Here is a 14,834-nt window from a genome sequence, read left to right as displayed (position 1 = left end):
GGGTGCCACTCCTTGGAGAATACGGCAAGCTCCTTTCCACACGAGCTGTGCCGCCTCACAAGACCAAAGGCAGTGCTTTGGAGTTTCCAAGAGCTGCTATGGACAACACTTACAACCTCCATCCTACTGCATCTGAGCCAACCAACTCCCAACAACTAGATCCCCATGTGCCAAAAGCCAAAGGAAATATGACACCCTCCTCGGCCTCGAGTTGTCCCACAGGCGACGCTAGAAGGTCCAACGGAACGCATCTGTGGTGCTATGCTCCGCCTAGTATCTGTTGCGCAAAGGCACCCAATCCATGTCCTCCTGCATCAGTACATGTCTACCAATCTTGGCTATGTACTCCAAGAACCTCACAGGCTTCTTGGCGACCGCAGAGTGGCCGGCCATAGCCACTCTCCACGATCCCACTCCAGCTCATCAAGTGGCCTGCTCTCCCATATCCAAAGGCGCCACTCCCAAAACTCCTTCCAGGGCACATAAGGGTCCAATCGCCAGGTCTTCCCCTAGAGTCCGACCACACGAATCCTCCTCCAGGAAAGGACACCAATCTCCTCATCCTCCTGCCCTCTATCAAGAAAAACACACCCCCCATCCTGCACAGTGAAGAAAGTCCCACAGGGGGCAGCACCCACTCTACCTGCCACCTGTAAGGGGATACTACCGGTGAGAATCTAGCAACCCACACCTCCCCAAGCTCCACCAGCTCTCGGATCAGGGGGTCTAGCTACTCCTGAGGGATCACTGAGTCAATCTCCCTCCTCCTCACCTCAACTCCTCGCTGACATCCTGATGCCCACTGCAACACATCCTGATCCACCATCCTGTACACCTCCCGCCACATCCTGATAGTACGAGCAGGGCTAGCCTCCCAACCAGCCCAATAGATGTGGGAGCGCTCACCTATTTGTATCCCAACCCCATTCTCTGACCTAGGGGTTCCAGACCACCGGCTAGCGGTCTATCTCCTCCTGGCATCTTGGGGGCCTCTAAACTAGGGCCTTGCAAAGGCCCTGCCACACTTGAAGTAAGCTACAGAGGAAGGAAGATTTGGGTGGTGTAATCTGTCCAATTGTGAAGATCCATCTCAAGGATGGTCTCAAACTCCCTCTACACTCCTGGAGACCCTCCTGCACAAGGACCTTCTAGGTCTGCCCACCTCGTGGTGTGAGACCACGGACCACTAGCTTGCCCAAAAGGGCCAGGCTCTAGAACTCTAGGTCAATGATTCCAAGCCCTCCCTCAAACCAATGCCGGATGATGGTCACCCACGCCACCTTGGCCCGGGAATCCCTGGAACCGTTTGAGCCAGCCCAAAGAAAATTCCGCACTAGGCGGCGAAGCTGAACCACACAAGACGAGGAGATACACCACCAAGAGGCGATGTACCAAGCCGTCGCTAGGAGGACTTGGTTGACCACTAGGGCTTGGCCCGCTAAAGAAAGGCCGACAGTGCTGCAGTAGGTCAGCTTCCGCCTAATAGAGTCGAGAACTAGAAGAAATTGCTAGGTAGGAGTGACGTCTAGTCCCACATGGAGCCCTAGATATTGGACGGTCTGTCCCCTACTCATCCATCTGAACCCCAAGTGGACATCCCACTCCGTGCTGGAGTCCGAATCTGTAAGAAAACCAACCAACTTTCGCCAATTGATTTTCGCTCCAGCTGTAGTGCAAAATACCTCCAGAGCTAGTCTCACTCTCTCCAATATCAACTCATCATTCTCTACATAAATAGCAATATCATCTGCATACTCAGAGAACTTGCCATTTACAGAAGTCATTGAACGTGCTCACGCACGTCACGTCGCAAGCTGCCCCCGCTCCGTCTAATCGCGCCCGCCCCAGATCGATCGTGCCCGTTCGTCAACTCACCCCCCCACCCGACAGCTCGCAACAACCCGCCCCGCCCGCTCGTCTTTCGCCCCCGCCCCGATAGTTCGCCCCCCCTACCATATCTTGTCATATTGCCCCCGCCCCGACAGACCGAGCCTCCCCGCTTGCCCGTCTTTCGCCCCCACCCCCGACAGTTCCTCGTATGTGCTACCGTCTTATCCACCCCCCCGCCCGCCCTACTGTCCCCGCCATATCCACCCCCTGCCCTGCTGTCCCCTCCACCCCCGGCACGCTGCCTCCGTCCGCGGTGTCCAACACCCCCCAGCCAAAAACAATAGCTTCCCCCCCCCCCCCCCCCCCCCGCCATTGCTTCCCCCCACCCTCCAATTGTTCCCTCTATCTACAGCAACTTTCCCCCCTCATGTAGCACCGTGACATGATTGGTAGTTTTCTCAAAAGGGACGTGCAATGGAAACCTCTTGTCAGATGCTGGCACACTCAGCGAGTGCCCCCCCCCCCCACTCAAACACCTTGCACGTCGTCCTCTTTGAGGAGCAGCTCTTAGCCGTCCGAGGTAAGGAGCCGGAGCTAAAGGAAACAACAATTTATGGTCAGGTAGTAGGACATTCCCCAGCTAGGGCCCAGCTTCGGGACTCGCTTCACTCCATGCTGCGCATCGGCATAGCGTAGATCATGGAAGCGGTCCTAATGGGCCAAGGGATCTTCATGGTTAGGCTCAATTCGGAAAACGTGACTCGCGAGTTACTTACCAATTCACCATATGCGTCCACGAAGGGGATCATATACATAGTCCCTTGGTACAGTGGCTTTACTGTGGAGGCGTTTGCTCTTCACAACAAGTTTCTTCGGCACCCGGTCACCCTTCTTTTCCTTGGCGGCTTGGCGATAGAGTATCGCCAGTTGGTGGAAGACTTTGGACGGCGCTTCGGCATTGTCTTTCTCACGTCTTTCACGGATGTAATGACAACAGCAGGAGTCCCAAAGGTACGGGTGGCAATGAAAGAGGTCAAGAATATCCCACAGTTTCTAGAGATTGAGGCTGGCGGGCACGCCTTTAGACAGCAAGTCATTGTGATGGGGCAGCAAGGGAAGTGCTTGCACTGCCACGAATTTGGGCATCAGGCAGTAGTGTGTACGCGTTTCGGCGCCAAGGCGGCTCCGCCGACAGGCCCGCACATGGATGCTAACGGCTTCACACGGGTCCAGAGACGACAGAGAGGGAGACGACAAGGGGGTGCAGACAGCTCCTCAGACCCAGCCTCGAAAGCAGGGAGCAAGTGGACAAGCGACACCCCCTCGACAGAGCACTCCACAGCCCCTCCTGCCCGCCCCACCCGGCAGGACCATAGCCCCCCACATCCACCACCCGTGCCACAGACTACCTCACCTAAGATCCCACAGCCCCCACGCCCACATCTTATGAGCCCCCCCCGCCCCCCCCCCCCCCCAACCCCCTTTGACCCTGGCCCACAGCCCCCCCTCTCCAGGGCCATGAGGCCCCTCCCCCCCAACACCCGCAAACACCTCCGTCCATCCCACCACCCCTCAATCCTCCTCCCCCCCACCACCTCCCTTACTGAGCACCCCCCTCTGATCCACACTTGGTATAGGCGTTCCCACCCAAACCCACCCCCCCTCCGCCCACAAGAGGTGATGAGCCACACATGCCTACATCCTCTTCGCACCAGTAGGGGATGCCCCTGCCGCCCGTCACACTTTCCCGAGACAGGCACAGCTGTTGCCATAGGAGTTCTTCCGCAGTGGCCCATGGTTCTACCTAAGAGTTGCGGAGAGCGGAGAATTCCCACTACCTCTAGAGGTGGGGATCTTCGTGGTCCGTAAGTCAAGGAGGAGCAAGGTCCATCTACTAGCACCACCGGATGGACCAAACTACGCCTTTTTTCTTCAGCCCTCTTACTCAAGGGAGTGGACGACTACACAGGTAGAGGAAGAATTGAAGAGTCAGGTAGCGGACCACATCTCCCAGTGGATAGGAGAAGAAGGACTAGCACTGTTTGCACAGCATTGGCCTGGTTGCATGATGGACATTAACTGGTGGGCTGGTGCGGAGGTCCCACACTTGAGCATTATCTTTCGAGGTCCTCCATAGTGGAGAGCTCTGGGGGATGTGATCGAGTGGCCCCTGGCACAAGCGGCCCGTTTCTACCAGTGTACAGAGTCACGACTCTCAGCATGGCTGATAGATGCATTGATAGTACCACCAGGAATATCTATCACCCCTATGGTCCGGCTAAGGGCCACCATGAGGGACTGGAGTTCGCCGTCCAAACTGGCGGCAAAGTATACTTACATGCCTTATAGCTTCTCCTCCTCATCAACAGCCTCCACACCGAGCAGATGCTTGTTCGGTCAGTCACAGGTTTCCCCATGAGCTTACACCTTGCATCCTGGAATGTGAATAGTCTCCACTATAGTGGGTCACGTGGTTCCAAGAAGTTGATTGTTCGACAGGAGCTGCAGCGTACCCTTGCCGGACGGATCGACATCTTACTTCTACAGGAGCACAAGCTCACCTTCACCCAGGCCTAGCAGGTTGGGAAGGTACTTTCAGGCAGCTCGCACACTTACTAGGAGCATGCCATAGGTGCCCACGTTAGGAGTGGAGGCGTATGCACCTCTATTGGCCCTAGTCTCACCGCCTGTGTACGAGACCACAGGACGATAGTAGCAGGGAGGGTTCTATGGATCAGATTGGATATTGGGGACTCGTTCCTTGGAGTCCTCAATGTCTATGCCCCTACGGAGGTTAGGGTATGCAGCAGGTTCTGGGTGGAGATCACGGATGGACTCCCAGAGGTGGACTCCTGGATCATTAGAGGAGACTTCAACAACGTGGAGGCCTTGGAGGACCAGCATGGTAGAGGCAGAAACTACCAGGGCATGGCTGGGGAGGAGCAAGAGGCATGGGAGGTCTTTCTGCTAGCAGTAGGAGCACACGATGCCTGGAGAGACCCTACCTTCCACAAGAGGGAGAGTTCTCTGGACTTCTCTTGGGGATACAGGCAGCTAGGTAGAGCCCTGCTGGAGCAGTTGGACAGGTTTTATGTGGAAGAGTGGGGAGGCTCTCGTGGAGGCCAGATTGAGCAGTTGGCAAGCACCATGTTGTCCGATCATTGCCCAGTTCCCCTGACACTTGATCCCCCAGCATCCGCCCTAGACACACGATCCTATCGGATCCCTAACTCGATCTATAGGAGGGAGGAGGTGACGAGACAGATAGAGCAGATTTGGACGAGAGAGTGGGACAAGAGGGACCGAATAGCAAAGGAGGTTGCAGAGGTCCTAGCCGAGTCGAGTAGAATCTGCCAAGAGACAGCCATATAGGCCAGGCAACAGAGCTGGGAGGAGGAGAGAGCACTCTGGCGAGACCTTGCAGCCACGCAAAGATTATTATAGGAGGCACTAAAGGATCCCACCCTCCACGCACAGGAGGTGCGCACGCAAGCAGCCATTGCTGGCCTAGAGGACATGCACTCAGAGTTCTCTTTCCGAACCTCAGTAGCCCTCTGGGCACGGAAGGGGAAAAGATGTGCAGGGAGTTCTTCCAGGTGCACCAGCCTCGCACTGTAGGAGGAGAGCAAATACGCAGCCTTCGGGATCAGTATGGGAGGACTCGTTCTAGCTTAGACGAGGTGATGGAGATTGCCACCGACTATTACACGCGCCTCTTCCAGCAGGAGACAGCCTCAACTAGAGGACAGAGATATAGACAGCAGGTCTCGGATCACATCCCGTCCCTCGTCATAGAGGATGGGATGCTCCCTCCGAGCCCCCTTCACAGAGAAGGAACTGGAAAAGGCCTTCCATACACAGGATGGGGACAGAAATGCCCTGGGGAAGATGGCCTATCTAAGGCCTTCTTCACCACCTACTACTGATGGCCTTCCAGGAGATTTTCACTTCAAGACAAATGCCAGGGAGTCTTTCAACAGGCCTTATCAATCTTCTCCCCAAAGGGGGAGACCGGTTGGAGCTTTCCCAGTGGAGACCGATCACCTTATTGTCAGTGGCCTATAAGGCACTGGCAAAGATGATTGGTAGGCGACAACGGCCCGTGCTTCCAAACATCATCCATGACACATAGACAGGAGCATCTTAGACAATGTATTTACCTTCTTTGAGGCAATGGAGTGGGCTCAGCACAGTGGGTAGAGATTGGCCGTACTACTCTTGGACTTCGAGAAAGCTTATGACAGGGTGGACTGGGATTTCCTAGAGGGCACCATGGTAGGTTGGGATTCCCCCAGGCTTGGATTCACGGGGTCTCCGCCCTTTACAGATCGGCCATCAGCAGGGTTCTCATAGGCCGAAGGCAAGGGGAGGAGTTTCAGCTAGAGAGATCAGTTCGACAAGGCTGCCCCCTAGCCCCATACCTGTTTCTTTTCTTTGCAAAGGCGATGTCTCACTTCCTCAGGTCATATGTGAGCGGATTACACGGCCTCCGACTTCCACTGAGAGAGGAGACCGAGTTGTTAGACTCAGAATATGCAGATGATACAGCACTCTACATAGAGGACGATGAGTTGATGCTGGAGAGAGTGAGGCTAGCTCTTGACGTGTTCTGTTCTGCAGCGGGAGCAAAAATCAACTGGCGAAAGTCAGTTGGTTTCCTCACAGACCGGGACTCTTGCACGGAGTGGGGTGTCCACCTAGGATTTAGTGGGTGACCAGAGGGCAGACCGTACGGTACACCTAGGGTTCCAGGTGGGACTCGAGATCACTCCTGCCCAATAGTTTCTTCCTGTCCTTGATTCTATTCAGAGGAAACTGACCTACTGGAGCACGGCTCACCTCTCACTAGCCAGCCGAGCCCTGGTTGTTAACGAGGTACCCCTAGTGACGGCCTAGTACATCGCCTCGTGTTGGTGCTTCTCCTCATCATGCGTAGTACAGCTTTGCCACCTAGTGCGGAACTTCCTTTGATCAGGGTTTGATGGTTCCAGGGACTCTAGGGCCAAGGTGGCGTGGGCGACCATCATACGACATCGGTCAGAGGGAGGGCTTAGGATCGTAGACCCAGAGTATCAGAGTATGGCACTCTTGAGCAAGCTAGTTGTCCGTGGCCTCACAGTAGGCGGGCAGACCTGGAAGGTCTAATTGCAGGAGGGCCTTCAAGACTGTAGACCGAGGCTTGGCGGTGAATGGAGGCCGTCCCTGAGATGGATCTTTACGTCAGCCCAGATCACCCCCCCCAGATCACCTTTCTTACGTAGGATGAGGAGAAGCACCAACACGAGGCGATGTACCAAGCCGTCGCTAGGAAGGACAGTGCCGAAGAGCCAACCAAAGTCTTCCATCAACTGGCAATACTCTATCGCCAAGCCAAGGAAGAGAAGGGTGATCGGGTGCCGCAGAAACCTGTTGTGCAATGCAAATGCCTCCACAGTAAAGCCATTGTACCAAGGGACCATGTATATGACCCCCTTCGTGCACGCATATGGTGAACTGGCAAGTAACTCGCGAGCCGCGTCTGCCGAATTGAGCCGGACCATGAAGATCCCTTGGCCCATTAGGACCACCTCCACGATCTGCACTATGGCGATGCGCAACGTGGAGTGAAGCCAGTCCTGAAGCTGGGCCTTGGCTAGAGAATGTCCTACTACCTGACCATAAATCCCTGTTTCTTTTAGCTCCAGCTCCTTAGCTCGAACGGCTAAGAGCTAAGGTGTTTGACTGGGAGGCACTCGCTGAGTGCGCCGGCATCTGACTAGAGGTTTCCATTGCGCATCCCTTCTAAGAGAACTACCAATCATGTCGCGGTGCTACCTGAGGGGGGAAAGTTGCTGCAGATAGAGGGAACAACTGGAGGGTGGTGGGAACAATGGACGAAGGGGGGGGGGGGGGGGGGGGGGGGCGGTGGATGTTGTATAATGCAGACGGATCCGAGATTGCGAACGGAGGCAGCGTGGCCGGGGGGGGGATCTGTAGCAGAGGGTGGCCTGGCGGGAGGAGGGACAAGGCGGCCAAATCTGTTGGAGCGGGGGGAGAGACAGGGCCGAATCCTTTGGAACAGGACAGGGCGAGATGTCGGGGCGGGACAGGGCGAAATGACGGGGCAGGACAGGGCGAAATGTCGGAGCAGAGGGGAAAGACGGTGGTACAGGGCGAAATGTCGGGGCGGAGGGGGCACAATCGCGAGCTGTCAGGGCGGGGGGGAACTCAGCATGTGGGGGGGGGGGGGGGGGGGGTGAGTTGGCGAACAGGGCACTGACGATGGCTCGGTTGAGCTGTGACGGGCACGATCAGACGGAACGGGGGGCAGCTTTCGACGTGACGGGTTGAGCTATGCAGCCCATGTACATATTCTCATACAAGACCTTTGTTAGCAAATTCCTGCCAAGTACCTTAAATGCAAAACAAGATGCTCTGTGTCATTCCCGAGATACCACTGGAAGTTATCTGAAAGAGTTACCTCTGAAGGCAGAAAAATTTTGAAAAGCCCCAAAATTTGTTGTCCCAAAAAGCACAAATTCAGTCTATGACAGACTGACACTCGTGTACATTTGCCAATGTCTGAGCTGACTTCAAAAGCCACAAATTTCTGGCTCGAGATTCACGAAATCTCTGCGATAAATGTGTCCCCGATACTTGCACAAACAGAGATATGCTCCCCGGGCACAAGCCCCTTCCAGTAGATCAAATCTGAATTAAAAATTTTGATAAATTTTACCTTTTTACCTCTGATACAATCGGTGTAGAGCTGAACCAGGTGGGCGGACCTGGAGGACCTGGTGGTAGCGCTGGCGGCTCAGCTGGAGATTTTCAAGTCTAGGGCACTGGTGGCGGCAACTGACTGTGGGAGGAGGCGGCTGGAGCTTTGCTGGTGGACAACACTGCAATGGCACAGACCAGGGCCAAAGAGCAGGCTGGAGGCAGGCATGCAGATGGTCGCACGCTGTTGCAGGTGCAGGAGTGGGCATTCAGCAGCGCATAGGTCTAGAGCTCCTGCAGGAAGGACGAGGCGCTGCTCTGGTGGCAACACACACCTGCAAATGGTGGCGGAGCAGGCAGAGGGGTGGGAGCAAGGCTAGCAAGCGCCTGTAGGACCAGCTGCAAGAAGCAACAACTGCGCTGCTGGCGCCAGGCAGCTGGCGGATGCTAGAGGTGGCTCTGGTGGAGCTAAGGACAGCTCATGGCAGTGGAGCTACTGACACTGGAGGTGGCGGCTCAACTGGTGGTGGCCCCAGGAGTTTAGTTGAGCTAAGGGTCAGCTCTGATACCAAATGTGGGAGGTGAGAATGCGTAGAGATCGAAACTCAGTTGAGAGTACAGTTGACAGTGAAGACACGACTCCCAATGCAATAATCCAAAGAGTGTAACGTGCAAGTACAAAGTACAACCCTTAAACCTTAACGTTGCTAATGTGTGTTCACGCCCGAAAGGTGTAAAACACGATAAGTGCCCAAATTGTGTAACATAGGCACATAAAATAAAAGAGAATAAAGCTAGGGGAAAATACCTCTCGTAGGGAGAGTAAAAAGTGCCCTAGTGTCCTACGGAGGATCACCAACACTCTTTTGTGAGCATAGGCGTGAGTCAAACCCAACAATCTGCAAGAAGGCCTCTCTCATCCTTGTCATTCTCTCAAAGCCACCCTGCATCCTCTCCCATCTCCCGTGGAGAGTATGGATGATCTCTGTCCAAATCCTCAAAAGAGTCTCTACTATGGATGCATCCTAAAGGTCTATAGCATGGCTGCAACTTGCAGTCCAAATGTAACAGTCTATAATACCAAGGCCTAAAATTCTCCTTCTGTATCCTCCAAAATTTGTCATAGAAATTTTTGGTTTATGCGAAATCTATACCAATAAATGAATTGTAAAGCATGTAATAGAAGATATGGAATATAAACAAAAGACATTTACACCTCGTCCAAGATTTTCTATTTGTTTTTGTAAAATAGCCTTTCTCATTCAGTTGTAAATTGAGATCAGTGCATTAGAATAGGGAGTCGCTAATGTGTGGACTTTCAAATTACAAAGACGCCAAGATCCAAGGGTATCAAGCTGCTAGCCAACCCATAATGCTACATAGCCCATTGGCCATACTTGCCACAACCCCGAGGATAGGTGATACTCCCTATAGATACATAGTCCCATTAGCCACCTTGTAGAACCCCAAGGGAAGGAAATATCTCGCCCAAATGCACTTAAGTTTGTTTTGAGAAAACCTATAGCACACTTGCAGATGAGGGCAAGTCCAGCAAAGAGTGAGAATATCACTTTTGAAGTGCTTATGACTGTGCAAGCTAAAAAACCACAACAGGTATATGACTTCCTATCTCCATTTGAAGGTGATGCAGAGGTTTAGGCTGATAGGGAGAGAGACGTTTTCCTTTTTCTGGTGAGGGAGGTGCCAAGCGAGAAGGATCTGACCATCAATTGATCTCTTATTAGGTTGGCACAAGGCTCAAGCCTTAAAATGTTGACGCAGTTCCCATTTCAGTGATCCTATTGGACCTTTGGTATCTCTACTAATGTTTGAAAGGGTTAGATAATTTAAAGAACTGCATATTTTACAGAGCTTGCTGCAATCAAGTATGTCATCTTCAAATGTGACATATTCAAAGCCCTAAGTCGTTGTCCTACCTCACCAATATACAGTAAGAAAGAAAGATGCACAGTAGTCCAGGGCTGAATAATGCATCTGAAAACGGCCAACTTTAAATAGTGTACAACTTAGCATACCAAAAGTCCTAGAGCAATCATAAAAACTTAAGGGCCAATTTGCAAAAGAGAAGGGTTCAAGAATGTTGAAATGCGATATAAATTCTCAAAGTCAACTTATATAAAATCTCAAAGCACAGGAGTACTCCTATCTCCCATATGCGTGGGAAGACTTGGTGATTAAAGTTGTGACCCTTCCTATTTAGGAGATCTTTAGCACATGCCACATCTGAGAAAATCCTCTAATGTGTCGCTAGCCTCCATGGATAAGCTAGCACCACTGGTGGATGGCCCATGCTAAAACAAACTTAAGAGCCAAAACCATATTTCATAATAAAGTGGCAAGCCAAAGAAAATAAAACCATGAAAGGGGAGAACTGACCTTGGCAGAGCTGCAGTCATGATAGATGAGCAGAGGTGAGTATGCAAGGGGAGATGCAGCAGAAGATAAGGGCAGATACAAGGAGGTATAACAGTGAGGAGAAGGTACAAGAAGATGGTAATACATAATGGCAAGGAAAAAAGAAATACAAGACAAAGGAAAGTTATATTAAAATCCATTAAAGGCTCAGTAGGCCTGTTAGACCATGAACAGCAGTTCCAACATGATTCCATAAGAAATGTCTCTTCATTGATTGTCAAATCTGTGATTGTGGCATCAGTCTACACTAGCAATCTCCAGCATTGGACCTGTAGGTGAACACAGAAGGGTCAAAAGTGATGACAAGAATGTGTGATGCAGCAAAGGCCATGCCTCTCAACTTAAATGGTGTGCTTCCACTTGTTTCCTGCATCAGAAAACTACATAACAGGTCTGCATTCAACATTCTGCATCAATGACTCTAGATTTATGAACATCGTTGGAACATATATTATGACATTAAGATGCTTGCTTGAACAAAACATCCAAGCATAGATTGAGTATACAGAAGGATACACAACTAAGAGATCACATCAACCATTGATAGCAGCAAGAATGGTAAGTTTTTAGAAATTATCATCTGAATGTTTGAACAATGTACATATTCTCATACAAGACCTTTGTTAGCAAATTCCTGCCAAGTACCTTAAATCCAAAACAAGATGCTCTGTGTCATTCCCGAGATACCACTGGAAGTTATCTGAAAGAGTTACCTCTGAAGGCAATGTGACACGGAAAAAGAACCTTGTCCAATCTTCATCATAAAGAAGGTATTCTCCTGTCAAAAGCTCATAAAGTAGACAACCTAGACCCCAGACATCAACTGCTTTTCCTACACTTCCATCTGTTGCTGGTAGCTGCAGTGAACTGCTATCAGACTTGTTTGTGCTCAAAAGCTTTAGCATTTCAGGGCTTTTTACATACTCAGTCCCTCGATTTCGTACTGTGCATTCACCACCCTGTATAAATGATGCCTTCAAGAAAAACCAGTTTTATATTTTGAGTGGATTTTAAATGCAACCGCTACAAATTGTAAAAGGAAAACTTAAGAGAAGTTTTTGTGTGCAAGAAAATAACATGCTTGAAAAACAGGCACATTGTGAGACTTCAAAGAGCAGAAACCACGCTTCTCACATGATACCAGAAGGATCATCCCTGCAGGGACTATTAGATTTGTACATGTACATGTAATGGTTTTTTTTTTGCCCAATACAATTAAGCCATTGGTAATCTGATGGATAATTGAACAGGGCAACCCCTTTACATCACCTCTTCACAAAGACACAAAGCACATTCTGCTATAGGTTGATTTGCCTGAAAAGATACCACAACTAATAATTCTTTTGGATAGTACATATAGAAATAGAAATAGTTCCTAGACTCTGCCGCTTCTGTTGCAGCTCAATCTCCTCCTCTCCAAACATGCAATAATGTTATCCCAAGCTACTATGTCCTTTATAATCTCCTATCAAAGACATTTCCCCTCACCTTCACTGTGTCTAAAAAGAAGAAAATGGGGCAAGCCGAAATACAGGTTGCAGCATCCAAGTCCAGAATAACGCAATCCCAAAAACAAGCTGCAGATTCCAAGTCCAAAATGGGGCAATACTAAACATGGGCTACTATCATGGGGACGTGAAATTTTTGGGATGCTCTAATCTTGCTAGTAACATTTGATTAAGTTAATAATCAAATGTGCAATGTTGTTAAGCACGTGTGTTGCACATGGCAGTTATTTCATGATAAATAGGCCAAGGACCCTGAGGATGCAGTGGGTGTCAAAGGCAAAATTTGTGATAAGTTATGCCAACTAGGCTTTGGTAGTCAATTGGTGCCAATTTGGACCCTAGGAGAGTTGTTTGGGTATTAAGTTTCATTTTAATTAATTAATTAATTAATGCCAATCTAAGGGTCAAAAGAGATTGGGGACCACTCCAGAATACAAAGCCTAGCCAATTTAATTATGGATGGGCACATTTAATTTTGGTCATATACATAGTCCAACTTCTTTCGAAGTACTTGTGGAATATGGGCATATGCAAGACACCCAAAAATACGGAAGTGGCCAACAGAAGGTTTGCGGCTGTGCCAAGCCTCAAAAGGTGTGACGGTTTTCAAGGCCTTGGTAGGGCATCTGTTCAAAATGTGGCAAGCGCACATGACGGCTTCCATCCAAAAACTATGAGGCAAACTCTTTGCCTTCAGCATACATCTGGCCATCTCCATGAGTGACCGATTTTTCCTCTCTGCTACCCCATTCTGCTGTGGAGTATATGCAGTAGTGTACTGATGGATAATGCCCTTCTGCTGCAAATAAGAATTCAGCATAGAGGACATGTATTCCCCCCCTCGGTCCGAACGGAGAGTCTTAATCTTGCAACCAGACTGAGTTTCCACAAGTGCACTGAAAGCCAAAAATGCATCATACACTTCTGACTTCTTTTTCAAGCAGTAGACCCAGCACAAACGTGTAAAGTCATCAATAAATGTTACAAAATAGTAACAACCACCCAATGACTGTGTCTGCATGGGCCCACAAACATCCGAATGCACAAGCTGCAATCTGGCTGTTGCTCTAAAAGCAACATCACGGGGAAAAGAGAAACGATGCATTTTCCCCAAAATGCAACCCTCGCATAAATGCTCAGGAGGTCTCTCCAAGAGAGGTAATCCATCCAACATCTGAGTACGCTGTAATAGCATCAAGCTGCCATAGTTTACATGCCCCAAACGAGCATGCCATAACTCTGCCTCTAACATAGCAGGAGTAAGAGTGGATGTCAAATATGCAGACTGATTTACCGAAAGAGCATCCAACTCATATAACCCATGACACAGAGAACCTGTTAAGACCAATGTCATGTGTTCCTTGTCACGGACCATGCAACGGTCATCATCAAAGGTGACCTGCAAACCACAACGTGCCATAGAAGAAATGGAAAGCAGATTCTTCTTAATGCCAGGCACATACAAAGCATCCTGTAGGCGGAGAATAGAGCCATCAATGGCTGTAAGCTGAATCTCCCCAATACCACGAACAGGGTATGATGCATTATTAGCACACTGAACAGACTTCCCAACGGGAGGTGCACCAAGAGAAGCAAACAAATCTCTACGAGATGTGATATGCCGTGAGGCACCACTGTCAAAGAACCAAGTGTCAGCATCCTCTGTAGAGCTAAATGCTCTATCAGCCCAAGAGACATCATAACTGCAAGTGTAAAAACAATAGTCCCTGTTTGCAACAAAGGACGCGGACTCACTAGCAGTGGAAGGAGCTGCAGAAACAGACATCCCTGACTCCTTTTTCTTCTCTTTGGCGATGCGCTTCCTGCACTCAGTGATGTAGTGGCCAGGCTTCTTGCAGTAATGGCATTTTCCTTTCTTGGCTTGCGTGCCCCCCTGTTTCTGACTTGTCTGTGAAGTGTTACTACTACCAGAACTCTGCGAAGCATTTTTCCCTTGGCTGTTTTTACCCTTCTGCCTTGACATAAAAGCCTGCTCAGAGGCTATACCATCCACACCACTGTTCCGTCTAGTTTGTTCCTCCTCTAGAAGCAAACTGACAAGCTGAATGAAAGTGATAGGCTCGTTCGAAATCCTCATAGTGAGGTTCAAGGCAGTATGAAAAGCCAAGTAAGAGGGAGCCAGTGAATTCAATGTCGTAGAAATCAGCTGCGCATCTGAGTAGTACTCATCCACATTCATGAGCTGCTCCCGCAAGTCCTGAATTTTGTTGAGATGATCCTGCATAGAATCACCCTCATTCATCTTTAGAGTCTCTAGCTCTTTCTTCAAGAAAGAGATGCGAGTCTCATTCTTTCCTGCAAACATCTGCTCCAATGTCAACCAAGCTTCTTGTGAAGAAG

The 14,834-nt window shown here is 50.2% G+C and overlaps 1 protein-coding gene across 1 annotated transcript in view; it reads right to left on the bottom strand.

The window, feature by feature from the left end:
* Positions 1 to 14,834, bottom strand: part of LOC148011277 (uncharacterized) — a 193,452-nt gene that overhangs the window by 88,597 nt on the left and 90,021 nt on the right. The window contains exon 6 of the mRNA XM_087669993.1: positions 11,679 to 11,939. Coding sequence (XP_087526119.1) covers positions 11,679 to 11,939 — 261 coding nt within the window. The remainder of the gene's footprint in view (positions 1 to 11,678; positions 11,940 to 14,834) is intronic.

Source organism: Lygodium microphyllum, chromosome 28, assembly GCF_053477565.2.
Source record: "Lygodium microphyllum isolate KBCC chromosome 28, Lygodium_microphyllum_v1.1.10, whole genome shotgun sequence".
Classification (NCBI taxonomy): Eukaryota; Viridiplantae; Streptophyta; class Polypodiopsida; order Schizaeales; family Lygodiaceae; genus Lygodium; species Lygodium microphyllum.
This window is presented reverse-complemented; position numbering and strand designations above follow the sequence as displayed.